General features: G+C 39.7%; 1 protein-coding gene across 4 annotated transcripts in view; it reads left to right on the top strand.

The window, feature by feature from the left end:
* The window catches only part of NCAM2 (neural cell adhesion molecule 2), a 319,495-nt gene that overhangs the window by 200,819 nt on the left and 98,650 nt on the right, over nt 1-20,026 (top strand). For all 4 annotated transcript variants that reach the window (XM_020789611.3, XM_072994055.2, XM_072994054.2 and 1 more), the window contains exon 9: nt 8,968-9,118. In XM_020789611.3, the coding sequence (XP_020645270.1) occupies nt 8,968-9,118 (151 nt within the window). The remainder of the gene's footprint in view (nt 1-8,967; nt 9,119-20,026) is intronic.

Below are 20,026 nucleotides of genomic sequence, written 5' to 3'. Positions count from 1 at the left end.
TGTTTGTTAATGTCGTGTCTACTACTTTTACTACCATTGTAGCCAGTGCAGTGAATTGGTCTTTATATCACTTTATATCACCAAGTACCATCAAAAGAGCAGAGGTAGCAGTAAAAAGAAGACATAGGGGATAAGAAGGAATCATCCAGAAAGGAAGCAAAAGAGAGGAAGCATATGAGAAAAGTGAGAAGATAGTTTTATTCATAAGGTTAAGATCATGGTCTAAGAACCAAACCTTTATTTTAGTATTGAGCAGTCATTATCAGGGAACCAATTAGGTTGTAAGTACATGAATCTAATGTATAAAACATGATTTTAGAAACGTGTTTGCAAATATATTGATGATCTTGGAAAAGAAATTATTAATCTTGGACAATGGCAGATTCTGGGAATTGTAGTCCAAAAAGTAATTTTCCTTATGTCTGGGCTATAGTATTGCAGTACTTGGGAATACCACATTCTAGATTAAATGATAACGGACACTCCGATTATGCTTCAGTTTTGTTGAAATGTTTGTATTGACCTTTGGTGTAGATGTGAGTGTAGAAATAGCCATTTGTTATGCTGACTTTTAAAACTGAAAATTATCTTTGAATTTAAAATGTCTGCTCTTTTAATACGCAAAACTTAAGAAATGGACTGAAGTATTACTACTGAACAATAATTCATATCGTTTATTGAACTCAGTTGAATTGAAATGTATCAAAATGCTGTGAATTTTGCATGGGGGAAGCACTAGAATTACAATCTTTATTTATTTATTTATTTATTTTTATTTCATTGGATTTCTACCCCGCCCATCTAGACCAAAGGTCTACTCTGGGTGGGAAGTGTAATTAGCAGATAAGCAGATCTGATTCAGATAAATCCTGATGGCATATCAAATTATTTAAAAGTGGAAATAATGTATAAGAGAGAAAAACAAGGTGATTTGCTAGTTGTAATAATCACCTGTACTGTAGCTAGATGTGACAGAGAAATCTGAGAAGGAAGGAGATGTCAGCCATATGCTTGCCTGTTGATCTGATGATAGACTGATGAGATCTTGCTTGGAAGATGTGGGAAGGGATAGTGCACAGTTTCACCATACAAAGTTTATGTTGTGTGCATCTCCTACATTCTTTGGCAGAGACATAATTTTGGCAGAGACTGGGGACATCCACTCATACTGAGTGTTGGGAGAGTGAGAACAAACAAAAGAAAATATTTCTTTACCCAGCGTGTTGTTAGCCTGTGGAGCTCCATGCCATAGGATGTGGTGATGGCATCTGGCCTAGATGCCTTTAAAAAGGGATTGGAGGAAAAGTCCATTGAAGGTTACAAGCCATGATGGGGATGTGTAATCTCCAGGCTTAAAATATCAGATGCGGGGGTGGTGGTGGTATCAGGAGACAGGTATCTAGTTGTCTCGTGTGTTCCCAGAGGCATCTAGTGAGGCCATTGTGAGATACAGGAAGCTGGACCAGATGAGACCTTGGTCTGATCCAGCAGGGCTCTTTTTACATTCTTATGCTTTTACTTGCAACTATGTGCAAATTGGGAAGAAAGAGGTTTATCTAAATAGAGCTGAAATAATGACTCAGGTATTTAATTGTGCCATTTGTTTCACTGGGACACTAGCATGTCTTTCTCTAGGTCAGGGATGGGCATCATGAAGCCAATTGTGATCCTGTAAGACCTGTCCTAAATGCTACTTTTTTAAAAACAAGCTATGGCATAATCTGCCACTGACAAAACAGCAGCATAACTCTCAGCTGCTTTGCCAATTTATTTAAATCTGTTGTATACTTAATCAAACAAGTGTAATCTGTACACTTATTTATTGGTTGGTGATTATCTATTGTTTTCAGCGGCCTTTTTATTGAAAACTTAGGGTTTTTTTAAAAAAACTTAATTGACTTGATTTAGGAAATCTTTAAGTCAATCTGTGTACTTCCTCTTTCCAACCACAAATTAACCCAGAACAATTTAGTCCAGTTGAACACTGGGAAGCACTGAACACCTGTTCATCCAAAGGGCAAACAGCATAAATTTCCAAAGTGTCAGTTTGTGTCCATCTCTATTTTGGTCAGTGTCCAATGACCCATTTTTGGGCAAGGTTTTGGAGCATACGATGGTGTCCCAGCTCCAGATGTTTCTGTATAAATTGGATTATCTAGATCCATTTCAGTCTGCCTTCAGGCCTGGTTATGGCACAAAGATAGATTTAGTCACCGTGGTGCATGACCTATGCTGAGAACTAGAAAGGGGAAGTGTATCTCTGATGGTTCTGCTGGACTTCTCAGCAGCTTTCAATACCTTTGAGCACAGTATCTTTCTGGGGTGCCTTTCTGGGATAGGCCTTGGAAGTGCTGTTTTAAAGCGAGTCCAATCTTTCCTAGATGGCTGAACTCAGAAGATGGTGTTAGAGGAATCCTGGTTGCAGCCCTGGCCATTGGTCTGTGGTGTTCTTCAGGGCTCAATCCTGTCACATATGTTATTTAACATATATCAGAAATTGCTGGGAGATGTTATCTAGGTTTGATGCAACCAGTATGCTGATGACACTCAACTCTAGTTCTCTTTCCCATCTGAATCCAAGGCAACTGTTCTGTGTTTAGGCCAGTGACTGGATTGTCATTGTTGTTTAGTCGTTAGTCATGTCAGACTCTTCGTGACCCCATGGACCAGAGCATGCCAAGCCCTCGTATCTTCCACTGCCTCCCAGAGATGTGTCAAATTCATGTTGGTTGCTTTGATGACTGGATAAAGACTAACAAACTGAAACTTAATCCAGAAAAGAAAAAGGTGCCCTTGGTGTGTCAGAAGACAAGCCAGAAGATAAGAATTCAGTTTTGTTCTGGATGGTATTAATACTTCCCTTGAAAATCCAGGTTCACAACTTGGGTGTGTTTCCTGAGCTTGGATGCACAGGTTTCAGCAGTGGCCAGGAGTGAATTTGCACAGTTGAAGCTGGTATGCCAGCTGCGCCCATTCCTTGAGACGTCCAATCTGGACATGGTGGCACATACCTTAGTGGCATCCTGTTTGGATTATTGTAATCTGCTCTGTGTGGGACTGCCTTTGAACAGCATTCAGTTGTGTCGTCCTCTGAAAATGCCAGCCACAGAGACTGGCAAAATGTTAGGAAGAACAACCTTCAGAACATGGCCAAAGAGCCCGAAAAACCCACAACAACCAGCATTCAGTTGCTTCAAAATGCTGCAGCAAGATCAGACGGAAAGCTCTTCAATCTCTCTAGATTGAGAGCGAAGACCAAAGTCCAACTGAAATGCATGCGGGACTTCCTCTTTGCAGATGATGCAGCCATTGTTGCCCACTCTGCTGAAGACCTCCAACAACTCATGAATCATTTCAGCAAGGCCTGCCAAGACTTTGGACTAACAATCAGCCTGAAGAAAACACAAGTCATGGGCCAGGGCGTGGACTCACTTCCTTCTATTACCATCTCTACACAAGAATTGGAGGTTGTTCATGACTTTGTGTACCTTGGCTCAACCATCTCTGACACCCTCTCTCTGGATGTCGAGCTGGATAAATGCATTGGCAAAGCAGCCACCATGTTCTCTAGACTCACAAAGAGAGTATGGCTCAATAAGAAGCTGACAACACATACAAAGATCCAGGTCTCTAGAGCCTGTGTCCTAAGCACACTTCTGTACTGCAGTGAGTCATGGACCCTTTGTGCATGGCAGGAGAGGAAGCTGAACACGTTCCATATGCGTTGCCTCCGACGGATTTTTGGTATCACCTGGCAGGACAAAGTCCCAAACAGAGTAGTCCTAGAACGAGCTGCAATTTTCAGCATGAATACATTACTGAAACAGCGATGTCTACGTTGGCTTGGGCACGTCGTGAGAATGGCTGATGGTCGGATTCCAAAGGATCTCCTGTATGGAGAATTAGTGCAGGGAAATCGCCCCAGAGGAAGACCACAGCTGCAATACAAGGACATCTGCAAGCGAGATCTGAAGGCCTTAGTAATAGACCTCAACAGATGGGAAACCTTGACATCTGAGCGTTCAGCCTGGAGGCAGGCACTGCACCATGGCCTCTCCCAATTTGAAGAGACACTTGCCCAGCAAGCTGAGGCAAAGAGGAAGTCACAAAAGCAGCAAAACCAGGGAGCTGGACAGGGGACAGATTGTATTTGTCTTCAGTGTGGAAGGGATTGTCACTCTCGAATTGGCCTCCTCAGCCACACTAGATGCTGTTCCAGGTTCTCCATACAGAGCACGTTACTATAGTTTTTTGATACTGAAGGATGCCTAACCTAACAGGGAACATGTAATTCTCTTACTAAAACAGCTTCACTGGCCACTAGTCTGTTTCTGGGCCCAATTCAAAATGCCGGTTATTAGTTATAAAGTACTATATGGCTTGGGTCCAGACTATTTGAATATTTGTATCACTGCATATGAGCCTTCTCATCTCTTAAGATCTTTGGGAGGCCCCTGTCTCTGTACTTTCCCAAACTCATTTGGTGAAGATACAAGAAAGGGCCTTCTCAGTGAGTGCTTCCAGGCTATGGAATGCACTACCCAAAGAAGCCAGATTGTCCCCCTCCCTCTTGTTCTTGCATCATCAGGCAAAGACCTTCCTTTTCAGGAAGGTTTTTAAGCAATAAATGTCTCAGAAAAGGTGGAGAATGAATGAATGAATGAATGAATGAATGAATGAATGAATGAATGAATGAATGAATGAATGAATGAATGAATGAATCAGTTGGGTCACTGTGTGGCTGGTTTTGTGGGGCTTTTCTCAGGCTTTTTGGTGGTTGGGCATGTGGCCCATAGGAGCCAGTCAAAGTAGAATTTGGCCTTCAGTAGAGCTGTGATTCCCCTTCATGGATTGCTGCCTTGTCGTAGTGAAGAGGCTTGAGTAATTCAAAGAAGCTATGGGCAATGCCATGCAGAGACACCCAAGATGGACAGGTCATAGTGGAGGGTTCTTACTAAATGTGATCCACCTGGCAAGCCACTCCAGTATCTTTGCCAAGAAAACTCCATGGACACAAACAAAAGGCTAAAAGATATGAGATTGGAAGATGAGCCTCTCAGGTTGGAAAATGAACCTTGGTAAGCTGGATGTGGTCAAACAGGAGATGGCAAGAATAAACATTGATATCCTGGATGTCAGTGAACCAAAATGGACAGGAATGGGCAAATTCAGTTCAAATGATTATCATATTTACTACTGTGGGCAAGAATCTCATAGAAGAATTGGAGTAGCCCTCTGGGTTATACAGTCAGGTATAATCTAAACCAAATCCCTTATAAATACACAGTGGAAGGGAACAACAGGTTTAAGGAACTAGATTTGGTGGACAGAGTGCCTGAAGAACTGTGGATGGAGGCTTGTAACATTGTACAGGAGGCAGCAACAAAAACCAAGGAAAAGGAAATGCAAGAAAGCAAAGTTGCTGTCCAACGAGGCCTTACAAATAGCAGAGAAGAGAAGGGAAACAAAATGCAAGAGAGATAGGGAAACTTACAGAAAATCGAATGCAGACTAGCAAGGAGAGGCAAGAGGGCCTTCTTAAGTGAAGAGTGCAAAGAAATAGAGGAAAATAATAGAAAAGGAAAAACCAGAGATCTGTTCAAAAAAATTGGAGATACTAAAGGAGCATTTTGTGCAAAGATGGAGATATTAAAGGACAAAAATGGTAGGGACCTCACAGAAGCAGAAGACATCAAGAAGAGGTGGAAAGAATACACAGAGGAATTATAACAGAAAGATTTGGATGTCCCGGACAAGCCAGATAGTGTGGCTGCTGACCTTGAGTCAGACATCCTGGCAAATAGAAGGGGAAGATATGGAGGCAGTGACAGATTTTACTTTCTTGGGCTCCATGATCACTGCAGATGGTGACAGCAGCCATGAAATTAAAAGATGCCTGCTAAGTAGGAGGAAAGATATGACGAACTTAGACAGCATCTTAAAAAGTAGAGACATCACCTTGCCGACAAAGGTCTGCATAGTCAAAGCCATGGACGTGAGAGCTGGAAGAAGGCTGACCGCTGAAGAATTGATGCTTTTGAATTGTGGTGCTGGAGGAGACTCTTGAGAGTCCCCTTGACTGCAAGGACAACAAACTTTTATGTTCTGAAGGAAATTAACCCTTAGTGCTCACTGGAAGGACAGATCCTGAAGCTGAGGCTCCAGTACTTTGACCATCTCATGATAAGAGAAGACTCCCTGGAAAAGAGCCTGATGTTGGGAAAATGTGAAGGCAAGAGGAGAAGGGGACGACCGAGGACGAGATGGCTGGACAGTGTCATTGAAGCTACCAAGAAGAATTTGACTAAACTCCAGGAAGCAGTGGAAGACCAGAGGGCCTGGTATGCTCTGGTCCATGGGGTCATGAAAAGTCGGACATGACTTAATGACTAAACAACAACAAACAGCTGTGATTGCTTTTGTTTGCTCTAGAGTTTATTCTTTGCAAATTACTGACCATATTTTTCCTTTTATAAGATGTCCCCATGTATAAGATTCCCCCTCCCACTTTTGCTAACCCAAAATTAAGAAATCTTAACTTAATTTGAGTATTCAGCCTCTGGCCCTAGAATGCTTGGACATTGTGTGTCCCTCTGCGCCTACAGGCTGGACATCTTGTGAGGTGTGTTCCAGTTGGTTTGTTGAGCATCAGCTGACATCAGTTCCATACGGCTCATGATTGGAGGAAGCTATGTCTCCTGACTTTAGGTGTAGTGATCACATGAAACTAAAGAAAGGCTGATCACAGAAAAGAGAGAAAGCTATTAACTTTAGAGATAAGTTAATGAGGAGTCGACACGAAGATGTCCACCAACAGACCCCAGGGCGGCGCCCCAAGAATTCTATTTATTAACCTTAGCAAGCTTACAGAATGTTGACAGAATTAAGATAGGGTACTGGTTACCTAATGGCCACTTAGGATTGGCCAGAGAAAGCCTTTGAAGTTATGCTCTGACTCTAAGGGAAGAGAGGCAGAATGGGCAGTTGCCCCTCCCTCGTCAGAAGCAGCTGTCACTGTGCCAGGAGAGTTTGCTCTGCACTGAAAAACGGATAACAGCTTCAGCAATCTTGAGGAGAGTGCTCCCACAGTAGGAAGCTAAGCCTCATGACTAAAGGAAGCCTGTTTACAGAGGCAAGATATGAGCCATTTTGTTCTATCTTCAGCTTACTTCAGTGTATGAAATGCCCCTCAATTTTTAGTGTAATGCTTTTAGGGAAAAGTAGCATCTTATACATGGAAAAAATATCTATGATTAGAAGAAGGAGGAGGAGGAGGAGAAGGAGGAAAGAGAATTGTATGCACGGGTCCCCGCCCCTTTTACTCCATTGCATTTGTGGGATGTCAAAAAGTTTAAAGAATACAAGTACAGTGTCATTGCAAAGTCCTAATGATTTGTGTTTTTGAAGAGATGTTCTGAATTGTGTGTAATAGCATTGTAGTGAGATTGATTCACCTCCTTTTTCATCTAATTCTTTACAATATGTTCATAGGCTTTCTTTCATATTTTTGTGCTCACTCCCTTTTTGTAAACATAGCTTGGTATTGTTATTTGGCATGTGATGATCTTATGAGGTGTCAGTCACACACAGCCAGACGCAGAACCAGCATCTTCTGTGGCAGCTTCAGCAATTGGAGCTCCCTGTGTGCATAAACATTGGACATGATACTGACCATATTGTTTTAATTTATGACATAAAAAAATAAAAATTGACTTATTCCTGACTTGAATAATCAGACCTATATATCTTCTTCTTCCACCATATAAAAAGCATGTGTAGCTTATACAAAACTGATGCAGAGCATTCTACCGCATGTATGGTTACATCTATGTAGGCCTTTCCCACAGAATCAGTACCTGCCATCCTATAAATGGAATGGGGAACTATAGACTAGATGTCTTCTGCTGCTTACCAGTATCTTAGCTCTCACTCTAGTTCTTGTCTCAACACCTCACCCATTGTAATGTTTTATTCTGAACCAAAAACTGACCCCTATTGCTTTTCTAGTACCCTGAACTCTTTATTTCTGCTCTCAAAAACAATGTTATGTTAAAGAGAGGGTCTGTCATCAGTTTGATCAATCTTTGTTGCTGTTCCCAGATATTTATTTATTTATTTATTTATTGCATTTATATGCCGCCCATCTAGACATAGTCTACTGTTTAGATACTGTTTCCCTGTTAAGTAACTAAGAAATACATCTTGCTTGAGTACCAAAAGACACACCTACCCGCTGCTCTGATTTATAATACTGAGGATTACGAGGACTGAGCTAAAGTCCCTGTCCATGTAGGGGAGTTTTAAGACCTCAGAGATGATGAAACAGGAAAGACTGAGGGACAATCTGTGTATCTCAGTTTGTGTGTGTATTTAAGAAAGACAGGAAACTTTTGGAATATAACTTAAGGAGTACAAGAGTAGAGGGTTGTTTCTTTTTTTATAAATAATCAGATAAATGGGAAAACATACATGCAGCAAAATTCTAATCCACATATTCATCTGAGAGGTGTATACATAGAAATTAACAAAAAATGCATACATTATAATCACAGTATTGGTGGACATTAGCCCTCTGCAAGATGAAAAGTGGTCTTTAGAATCAACATTATGTCTGAAATTTTCTAACTGTTGTATTAATATTAGAAATTCTGAACCTTTAATTTCTTATCACCATATAATGGCTTTTTTAAGCCGGCATACAAATAAGTTTATAATCTGTACATTAATTGCACATATTACATATTTTAGAATGCAAGATATTGCTGAACATGATTTAAAATTGCAAATTTTTTTTTGATTTATTTATTGTATTTATACCCCGCCTATCTAGTCATTTCGACCACTCTAGGCGGCTAAATATCTGTAAAGGGGTTCTATATGTTCAGATAAAATTATTTAAAATTTAATGTAAAAGTAAGAAATAATCAACTAAATTAAAACCTTTTTTCCCTGAATATCTATAAACAGAGCCCAGATGGCCGTATAGAAGTCAAAGGACAGCATGGGAAATCATCACTGCACATTAAAGACGTGAAGTTGTCAGATTCAGGAAGATACGATTGTGAAGCTGCAAGTAGAATTGGTGGGCATCAAAAGAGCATGTATCTTGATATTGAATGTAAGTTTTACTCTCTCTCTTTTTATATGTGTTGTGCAAAAACTATATCCCTAAAGTAATTTTAAGTTCTCTTTTGTAAGCAAATGAAATTTTAAATAGTATTTAAGCCAAAGGATTTACACTATGTGAGTGTATAAGGAGTCATAGTAAATGTTGGCAATGCTCCATTATAAACTAGCATTAGATGAAGCCTATGTTTCATCAAGAGTTAATCTATAGATAATGTAAAACAACTATTCGTTGAATAGGTCTGAAATTAAAGTTATTTTTTAAGAAACAATTTTATTTCTTACGTCACTGATCATCTAGCTCAGGGGCTCCCACTGAGTCATGGCCCTCTTTTATAACAGCCAAGTAATCTGCGACCCCCATTCATATTTGCAAATAATGGCATTTTTATGCCATGGGGTAAAGTCTTTGCTCCTCTAAAAGCATAGGCTTCTTTCTTCCCCAAAGGGCCTGTTTCTCATACATACAAATACAAACTAACTTTAATATCCCATTCCAAAAGATCAAGAGCTACAACACACACACACACACACACACACACACACACACACACACACACACACACACACACACACACACACACACACACACACACACACACACACACACACACACACACATTCTCTCTCTCTGATCTAGCTGATGCATTGTGACCTGTGGTCAGAATCCAGCTGGATACTTGCATTAACAGAAGGCAGACTGAGGAAAACTTGACTTATTTTTAATGTTCCATTTATCTCTTTTTTAAATAAAGTGACAATTTCAAATCTTTGTTTCTTTCAAATGTGGCCCATATTTGAAAATAAGATCGTAGGTTTTTCATTTTCTTTCAATCACTTATTTTATTGTTATCACAATTTTGTCCTGAGAAAGTTTTCTAACCTTCCACATGTTAGTATATATCATTAGCATCTTAATCTGATACTAGTTGTATATGTTTGAGTGTTGATGCCATAGAAACAAAAAAGAATATACAGTGTTTGTCTGACTATAGTCAAAACAAGCTCTTTTACAATCTATAGGATTTACTTCCAAGTGAAGTCCTAGTTTATCCTTAGCTTATCTGGCACTATCAATACAGATAAAGAGGTATGGTTAACCCTTGTCTCTTTGCTCATATGAGCAGCAATATGCCTGAAAGAGAATGGTCTTGTTCACATATGGAATCTACACATTAGGAACCTCTCCCTTCAGATTCATTGTGGGTCATGAGAGCAGAGTGAAAGTGGAGGAAATAGAGCCAGCTGCTCCTTTCTGTTCATCTTGGTGATGCCAGATAATATAACAAATAAACAAGGCTTAATGTATTTGCGAAGGCTTTCACGGCTGGGATCTAATGGTTGTTGTGGGGTTTTCGGGCTTCTTGGCCGTGTTCTGAAGGTGGTTCTTCCTAACGTTTCGCCAGTCTCTGTGGCCGGTATCTTCAGAGGACAGCAAACTCCTCTGAAGATGCCGGTCACAGAGACTGGCGAAACGTTAGGAAGAACCACCTTCAGAACACGGCCAAGAAGCCCGAAAAACCCACAACAAACAAGGCTTATATAAAATGAGTAGTGGGGTAATAATTTTATTTGGTATGCAATATTGTATTGTTACTGAATGCTAATGATTTTGCAGCTCTAGCAGAATCTGAGTTTTGTGCATAGTCTGCATCATTGCTGTTGATGGCTTCCTTCAGATAATCATGGTAATGCAAAGGAGCAAAGCTGACAGGTTAATAATTTACTTTGGGGACTTCATGGGTGGACTAAAGCAGTGGCCCCCAATTTTTTCCTAACCGCAGACCAGTTGGGATAGGGTCCGTGCATGGGGAGGCAGGGTACCCCCGTGCTTGCAGGGTGCATGCTCATGGGGGTGGGGTGTGCTCACAGGGGTGGAGCGCATGCATGTGCCTTTGTGGGGTGGGGCACGCTCACATGCATGCACAGGGGGTGGGAAGGGCATGCAGGGGGTTAGATCTGTTTCTGTGGCCCAGTCCTGCCAGGGTCACAGCCCTCTACTGGGCCGTGGACCAGGAGTTGGGGACCCCTGGACTAAAGGACCCATGAATAGATCATAATTTTCATGACAACTTTCCGTCATTCCTAGAAAACCGGAAATTTGAATGCCACTCATTTCCATTTATTTTATTTGGGTGTTTCTAATATTAGTCTACTAAGAGTTGTTTTTTTTGCTAGTTTGCTAGGGTTTGTTTTTTTTTGCTAGTTTGTTAGTTTTTTTTACTTTTAATTTATTTTGATACAAGAGATGTGACAAGCATTCTCAAAATTTCATTTCAGTTTCCCATAAAAATAAGACACTTTCTCCTTTATTTTCCCTCTCTGCTCAGTCTTCTGCACAGGAAACTGTCCTGAACCAGAATTATAACCGTCCTGCAAATCTTCTGCTTTTTCCAGGAAAATGTGAAACAAAAATGCCATTCTGTCCAGCGATGCTAAATTGTCCTGCACAGTTTGGCATTTCATCTTTTTTTAAAAAATGATCACAACGTTTCTGAGTAATCCTGAAAGATTTCTCTAGATGTGTGGGGGAGGAGAGCTTGCAAAGAGAAATTGCACTACACAAAGAAAATATATCCCCCTCTCCCTGGATTTCCCTCTGAGAGTGATAAGCTGTGAGATTCACATCACTACTTGGAATTGTTTTAGCACAACTTCTAAACAGTTTCCAAACAGAGGTAGTTAGTTCAGTGGTTACACTTGAACACAGATTTGGTATTTACTTACATGAAACTGGTGTTGCTCCCAGAATGGGAGCTTTATTACAGTGCTAAATCTTAATGATGCCAGTGAACCAATAAACTGCTGGAGTATGGGTAGCAAAAAGCTAAGAATTCAATTATAATACACATGGACCTTTGAAGCAGCAGTGAAGGATATGACATGGAGTGATCTGATGATAAGGACAATAATGGCAAAACTGGGTGATTCAATCACAATGACAGTAAGGAATGACATATAGAGCACTTCCAGAGACCCACAAATGAAAATTCAGGAATACTGAAATTTGAGATGTATGAAATTGGGTAACATTAATATTTACAGAAGTATTATCATGTACTGTCATGTAATATATATTTAGTGTTCACATCTGCGAGGAAATGGGAAACTTATCTGATTTTGCAAAGACCAATTCTATAAGAAAATGGGCTTAAAATAAATATTATAAGCTCTAAGTAAACTGTGTAATGCATTTATTTCAAGGTTAAAATGTGCATTCATATAGTTTAAAAATAAACTTCATTTTAATTATTATTCTGAAAAATTATTGTGATTTACAGTATATATGTGTAATTGGAGCTATTGTTGATTTTCCAATAAGTTATGTTAAAAATATAATTTAAGAATCCAACATATTTTCGGGAAAAATCAATTTATCTAATTTGTTAGCAACTTTTAAAAGCACTGTAATGCATATATTTTAGTTAGGGTTTGGGGCCTAAAGCCAGTTACTAGTCCCATCCCACTGAATCTATTGCTGGATTCAGACTAGTGATTAAATTTATACTGAGAATTTTTGCCTAAAGTTCTAGAGTGTTTTCTCAACATTAGTTAAGGTCATCATCTGAGGTTGAAAAGAGCATGCTTTGCAGTTCTGATCATTAAACTGACAAGGTTTTAAGTAGGATTCTATCTTCCCGTTTTAATTAGAGGGACTCCCTGAGATATGTACATCTCAGTTTGTGGAGATTCAGCAGTACTAACTCTTTTGGTTTAGAAACTAAGCAGGAAAAAATATTATTTATTTAAAATACTTATACCCCACTTTTCTCCTTGAGGGGACACAAGGTGGCTTAAAATATTAAAAAAGTATTAAAAGCTAATAAATTATTACAGTATTCAAAAGAATTAAACACATGTAATATTAACACTGGTAAGAGACAACAGTTCTAAAAACACATTAAAAATGACAAAATCATGGCAGCCTCATTAAAAAGCAACAATACACACTTAGGCTGGTAGTTATAAAGAGAAAGCTCCCATACTTACCAAATTCAAGGTGCATTGCCAGCTTTATCACAATATTCAGGCTCTGCTTCCTCATTCTAACTAATGCTAGGGCCAGCCCTGCAGTTGCAAAATTATGGAAGGTTGAGTTAATATTTTATCTTGTATGGAAAGACACAGGTAACTTTGCATATGCAATAGAACTTGGAGATGCAAATCTTAATTAATCTCATTCTCATATGCCAAACAAGAAAGTACAAAAGCTTTTTTCTTTATCTACAAGACAATGAGATTAACTTGTTTGTTTCAGAGAGAACTTACATATCTGTAAGACAGAGTTTAGCACATTTCTAAGATTTCTATATATGTACAAAATTTAACTGTTACATGGATTGTATAGGATAGATTTTTGCATTTATGTGGCGTTTTCTGAACACTTAGCCTGTCTTATTGTGCGTGTTCATGTATGTGTTTAACTTCTGAAAGGGAAAAATGCCAGAGTATTTTGCATAAACCGCACAAAACACAATTGGGGGAAAAGTCTTCTTGGGGTATCTAGAGCCAAGAATTTCCACAGGGGCTAGAAATTCCTTGGAATGCTATCTTTGTCACAACAGCTTATCTCAGCTGAAAAATAAGAGATGAGTGAGATTTCTTTAGAATATTGTGACTAATGAAATGGCCATAGAGACTGCCTCTTTCCTAGTAGAAATTTGCTAACTTATACAAATGACAAGTTGGGAAACCTGTGCAACTAATTGGAGAGGGCAAAAGAAGCTCCATCAACCATCAATATTTATTTTCCCAGAGTGTTTGAATTCTTCACTAGCAAATGTCCATGTTGTTGTTGTTGTTTAGTTGTGTCCAGCTCTTCGTGACCCCATGGACCAGAGCGCTCCAGGCCCTCCTGTCTTCCACTGCCTCCTGGAGTTGGGTCAAATTCATGTTGGTCGCTTCAATGATACTGTCCAACCATCTCGTCATCTGTCATACCATTCTCCTCTTGCCCTTGCACTTTCCCAACATCAGGGTCTTTTCCAGGGAGTCTTCTCATGAGATGGCCAAAGTACAGTATTGGAGCCTCAGCTTCAGGATCTGTCCTTCCAGTGAGCACTCAGGGTTGATTTCCTTTAGAATTGATAGGTTTGTTCTCCTTGCAGTCCAGGGGACTCTCAAGAGCCTCCTCCAGCACCACAATTCAAAAGCATCAATTCTTCGGCGGTCAGCTTTCTTTATGGTCCAGCTCTCACTTCCATACATCACGACAGGAAAAACCATAGCTTTGACTATACGGACTTTTGTTGGCAAGGTGATGTCTCTGCTTTTTAAGATGCTGTCGAGGTTTGTCATTGCTTTCCTCCCAAGAAGCAGGCATCTTTTAATTTCGCGGCTGCTGTATCCCTCTGCAGTGATCAGGGAGCCTAAGAAAGTAAAATATGTCACTGCCTCCATATCTTCCCCTTCTATTTGCCAGGAGGTGATGGAACCAGTGGCCATGATCTTAGCTTTTTTGATGTTGAGCTTCAGACCGTTTTTTTCACTCTCCTCTTTCACCCTTATTACAAGGTTCCTTAATTCCTAATGCCCATGTTACTTTGAGTCAGTTCTATATTTCTGCCTATTCTTCAAGCTGTTTTTAAAAATACTACTATACTATCCTTTGGTTTGCTTTAAAACATATGAACTGGCTGTGATGATTGATCTCTGTTCTGGTAACCTCCAGGGGTGAAGTACTGTAATGCGTTGTATAAGGCTGATTTTCAAAACAACTTTGTCTTTATAGTAACAACTATGTGCCTAGGAGGCATAGTGGGATTTGGGTTCCTGACTCCTGGCTTTGCAACCAAGCACTCCTTTTGTATTTAAACTGCAAAAGGTCCAAATACAGCTGCTGGACTGTCACAAATAAGATTTTGAAACTACATATCACTTGTACTGTCTCCCGTAGCCTCTAATAAGTTTCTATTCTCATCAAAAGCATTGTAGCCCCATGGAATATTTGAATGCTGAGGTAATTATTTGAGGGCCAACATGACAACACAGTTGCTAATATTTTGGATGGTGTTCTGACAGTATGTTTCTCACCGAGTTTCTTTGCCACCAGCATATCATTCTGTCTTCTTTCTGTGATGTAAAAATTTCCTCTCCTTTATTTTAATAATGTATGGAATTTTATATGCACTTTTGTATCAGTTAATGCATATTTCTGTGTCTCTTACAAAAACATGGTGTTTTAATCAACACGTTCTAAAAATTTATGTATATTTTTTGTGCAACAAGAATGGTTGTTGTTTTTTTTAGCAAATCAAGAAGCATTTTGTTCTATATTAACTGAAAATGGCTAACACATTATACTTGTCTTACTCAGTTTGAGGTCATTTTGTAACTTTGATCGGAAGAATTGGGATGTGTGTTTATCTTACAGAAAACAATTTCTAGTCTAATACAAGAAAGAAGACCAAAAAAAATCCTTAAGCTATATTATATCTAGGCTAAAATGCATCTGTCCTTCATATGTCACTCTACTGTTTGTTGTTAGAACCCTTCACAGTTGTTTTTGGGGAATTATTACTCATTTCTTAATTATTATGAAATGCTCAAAACTGGTTGACATACATATTCAAAAAAGCTTAGGCTTGTGATTATAAAAACAGAAACCTTGCTTGAAAACACAATCTTATAAATGTAAAGTTTTAGAAATATAATCAGGTTCTTTGAACATTGCTGCCACCACATAAATTTTAACATCATGCAAAAACTGACTCCTTGCAGATCAAAGTAGTATTTTAAGAGGTTTCAGAAAGAATCCCTTTGAAAAGTTTAATTACCGCATTTTGAGATAACATAAGAACATTCTGTGACGGTTCTGGTAAATGATTCCTTGAGTTACTATGTGTTGTCTTGGAAAACTGTAAGTCCCTTCCTCCTTTATCTTCAGAACTAAAAAATCCTAGAATAACTTCAATAGTACTACAAGCAGATATATCTGTTTTTTAATTGAAGACTAATAAAATTCCCATCGTTGTGGACAATGTCAGTAATTAGAACTAGTGGAGAAGCAGTGCATATACATTTCATCCTTCATGGGGTGAATCTCAGGAAAAGCTGATCATCCATGTCAGAGGAAAAGTAGATTTTGCCCTTGATGTCTAGTAAGTCAAGGGATAGCCTAGAAATACAGTTGGGAGGCTGAGTTTGTCAATCACAGTTTACTGGTTAGTTTGTTTAAAGCAACTTGTTCTTCCCAATGCCTTTTTCTAAAAAAGAATTATCCCAGATCAACCTATGTGCAATCAGTTAAAGTAAGTTACTCTGCTTGTCACCTTGCAATATAAAATTAAAAAATAGGTTTGTTCTCCTTGCAGTCCAGGGGACACTCAAGAGCCTGCTCCAGCACCACAATTCAAAAGCATCAAATTTTTCAGTGGTCAGGTTTCTTTATGGTCCAACTCCCACTTCCATACATCACTACAGAGAAAACCATAGCTTTGACTATATGGAGTTTTGTTGGCAAGGTGATGTCTCTGCTTTTTAAGATGCTGTCAAGGTTTGTCATCGCTTTCCTCCCAAGAAACAGGCATCTTTTAATTTCATGGCTGCTGTCACCATCTGCAGTGATCATGGAGCCCAAGAAAGTAAAATCTGTCACTGCCTCCATATCTTCCCCTTCTATTTGCCAGGAGGTGATGGGACCAGTGGCCATGATCTTAGCTTTTTTTATGTTGGGCTTCAAACCATTTTTTGCACTCTCCTCTTTCACCCTCATTAAGAGATTCTTTAATTCCTCCTCACTTTCTGCCATCAGAGTGGTATCATCTGCATATCTGAGCTTGTTGATATTTCTTCCGCCAATCTTAATTCCGGCTTGGTATTCCTCCAGTTCAGCCTTTCACATGATGTATTCTGCATATGTTAAATAAGCAGGGGGACAATAAATAGCCTTGTCGTACTCCTTTTCCAATTTTGAACCAATCACTTGTTCCATATCCAGTTCTAACTGTTGCTTCCTGTCCCACGTATAGGTTTCTCAGGAGATAGATAAGGTGGTCAGGCACTCCCATTTCTTTAAGGACTTGCCATAGTTTGCTGTGGTCCAGACAGTCAAAGGCTCTTGCATAGTCATTGAAGCAAAAGTAGATGTTTTTCTGGAACTCTCTGGGTTTCTCTATAACCCATGTTAGCAATTTGGTCTCTAGTTCCTCTGCCCCTTCAGAATCCAGCTTATACTTCTGGGAGATCTCGGTCCACAGACTGCTGAAGCCTACCTTGTAGGATTTTGAGCAAAACCTTGCTTGCATGTGAAATGAGTGCAATTGTACGGTAGTTGGAGCATTCTTTGGCACTGCCTTTCTTTCGGATTGAGATGTAGACTGATCTTTTCCAGTCCTTTGGCCACTGTTGATTTTCCAAACTTGCTGGCATATTGAATGTAGTACCTTAACTGCATCATCTTTTAAGATTTTAAATAGTTCAACTGGAATGCCATCACGTCCACTGGCATTGTTGTTAGCCATGCTTTCTAAGGCCCACTTGACTTCACTCTCCAGGATGTCTGGCTCAAGGTCAGCAACCACACTATCTGGGTTGTCTGGGACATCCAAATCTTTCTGGTATAATTCCTCTGTGTATTCTTGCCACCTCTTTTTGATGTCTTCTGCTTCTTTTACCTCGCTCTCATTTTTGTCCTTTATAATGTCCATCTTTGGACAAAATGTTCCTCTTGTATCTCCAATTTTCTTGAACTGATCTCTGCTTTTTCCTTTTCTATTGTTTTTCTCTATTTCTTTACATTGTTCATTTAAGAAGGCCCTCTTGTCTCTCCTTGCTATTCTTTGGAAGTCTGCATTTGATTTTCTGTACAGTAACTTTCCCTATCTCCCTTGCATTTTGTTTCCCTTCTCCTCTCTGCTATTTCTAAGGCCTCATTGGACAGCCACTTTGCTTTCTTGCATTTCCTTTTCTTTGGGATGGTTTTTGTTGCTGCCTTCTGTACAGTGTTACGACCCTCTATCCAAGGTTCTTCATGCACTCTCTCCACCAAATCGAGTTCCTTAAATCTGTTCTTCACTTCCACTGTGTATTTATAAGGGATTTGGTTTAGGTTATACCTGACTAGCCCAGTGGTTTTTCCTACTCTCTTCAGTTTAAGCTTGAATTTTGCTATGTATAAGCTGATGATCAGAGCCACAATCAGCTCCAAGTCTTGTTTTTGCTGACTGCATAGAGCTTCTCCATCTTTGGCTGCAGAGAATATAATCAATCTGATTTCGGTATTGCCCATCTAGTGATGTCCATGTGTAGAGTTGCCTCTTGTGTTGTTGGAAAAGAGTGTTTGTGATGACCAGCTTGTTCTCTTGACAAAACTCTATTAGCCTTTGCCCTGCTTCATTTTGAACTCCAAGGCCAAACTTCCCTGTTGTTCCTTTTATCTCTTGACTCCCTACTTTAGCATTCCGATCCCCTAGAATGAGAAAAACATCTTTCTTTGGTGTCAGTTCTAGAAGGTGTTGTAAATCTTCATAAAATTGGTCAGTTTCAATCTCCTCAGCATTGGTGGTTGATGCATAAACTTGGATGACTGTGATGTTGAAAGGTCTGCCTTGGATTCATATTTACATCATTCTATCATTTTTGAGATTATATCCCATTACAGCTTTTCCCACCCTTTTGTTGACTATGAGGGCTACTCCATTCCTTCTATGGGATTCTTGCCCACAATAGTACATATGATAATCATCTGAACTGAAGTCGCCCAATTCTGTCCATTTTAGTTCACTGACGCCCAGGATGTCAATGTTTATTCTTGCCATCTCCTGTTTGATCACATCCAGCTTCCCAAGGTTCATAGATCTTACATTCCAGGTTCCTATGCAGTATTTTTCTTTACAGCATAGGACTTTCCTTTCACTTCCAGGTACGTCCACAGCTGAGCATCCTTTCGGCTTTGGCCCAACCACTTCATTATCTCTGGAGCTACTTGTACTTGTTCTCCGGTCTTCCTCTGTAGCATGTTGGATGCCTTCCGACCTGAGGGTCCCATCTTCCAGTGTCATATCTTTTAGCCTTTTGTTTCTGATCATGGGGCATTCTTGGCAAAGATACTGGAGTGGCATTGCCAATTCCTACTCCAGATGGATTGTGTTTAGTCGGAACTCTCCACTATGACCTGTCCATCTTAGGTGTCCCTGCACGGCATAGCCCATATCTTCTCTGAGTTACTCAGGCCCCTTCGCCACGACAAGGCAACAGTCTGTGAAGGGGAACAAAGCCAATAGAATAGCCTTATTTTCCATTGCCTTGTTTTTTGGGGAATAGCTTGTGCCTTTTTAATAATTTTCCCCCCAGATCTGCACTGTTTTTTGCCATGTAATTTCATGGAAGCCATGACAAAGTAACAGCAGCTCCTATCGACATAGCCCAATTCTGTAGTACATTTATATTTATACTGTAGGGATATAAAGCCTCATTTGTCTTATCCTTCACATGTGAGAATGAAGAATTGCAAAATTAAGATCCTCGTGCTACAAGATGTACTCTCTTTTTTTGCACATTCAGAAACAATATCAGGCAGTCATTCTGTGGTTGTTGTAATAGTTTGCATTTGATGGATGGTTCTTAGGTCAGTCTTCTTCAATTAGCAGTTCTAGTAGACCAAAAACCTTTCAAAAGAAAATACCTGAGTTTTGTATTAATTGTTATTAATAGCTATGTTATTGTGCAGCAAAGCAGTCAAGATAAACTGAAACTTAATCTAAATAAGACAGAGGTCACTCAAAAGGCAGATCATGGAACAGCAATGCAGACTGTGCTGGGTGTGGTCACACTCCCTCTAAAAGCACAGGTGCACAGCTTGGGGGTTCGCCTGGATTCATCCCTGAGCCTGGATGCCCAGGTTTTGGCAGTAGCCTGAACTGCGGTTGCAAAATTAAAACTATTTTGCCAGCTGCACCCA

This window comes from Pogona vitticeps, chromosome 3 (genome assembly GCF_051106095.1).
Source record: "Pogona vitticeps strain Pit_001003342236 chromosome 3, PviZW2.1, whole genome shotgun sequence".
NCBI lineage: Eukaryota > Metazoa > Chordata > Lepidosauria > Squamata > Agamidae > Pogona > Pogona vitticeps.
The sequence above is the reverse complement of the archived record's forward strand: the minus strand, read 5'-3'. Positions and strand labels throughout refer to the sequence as shown.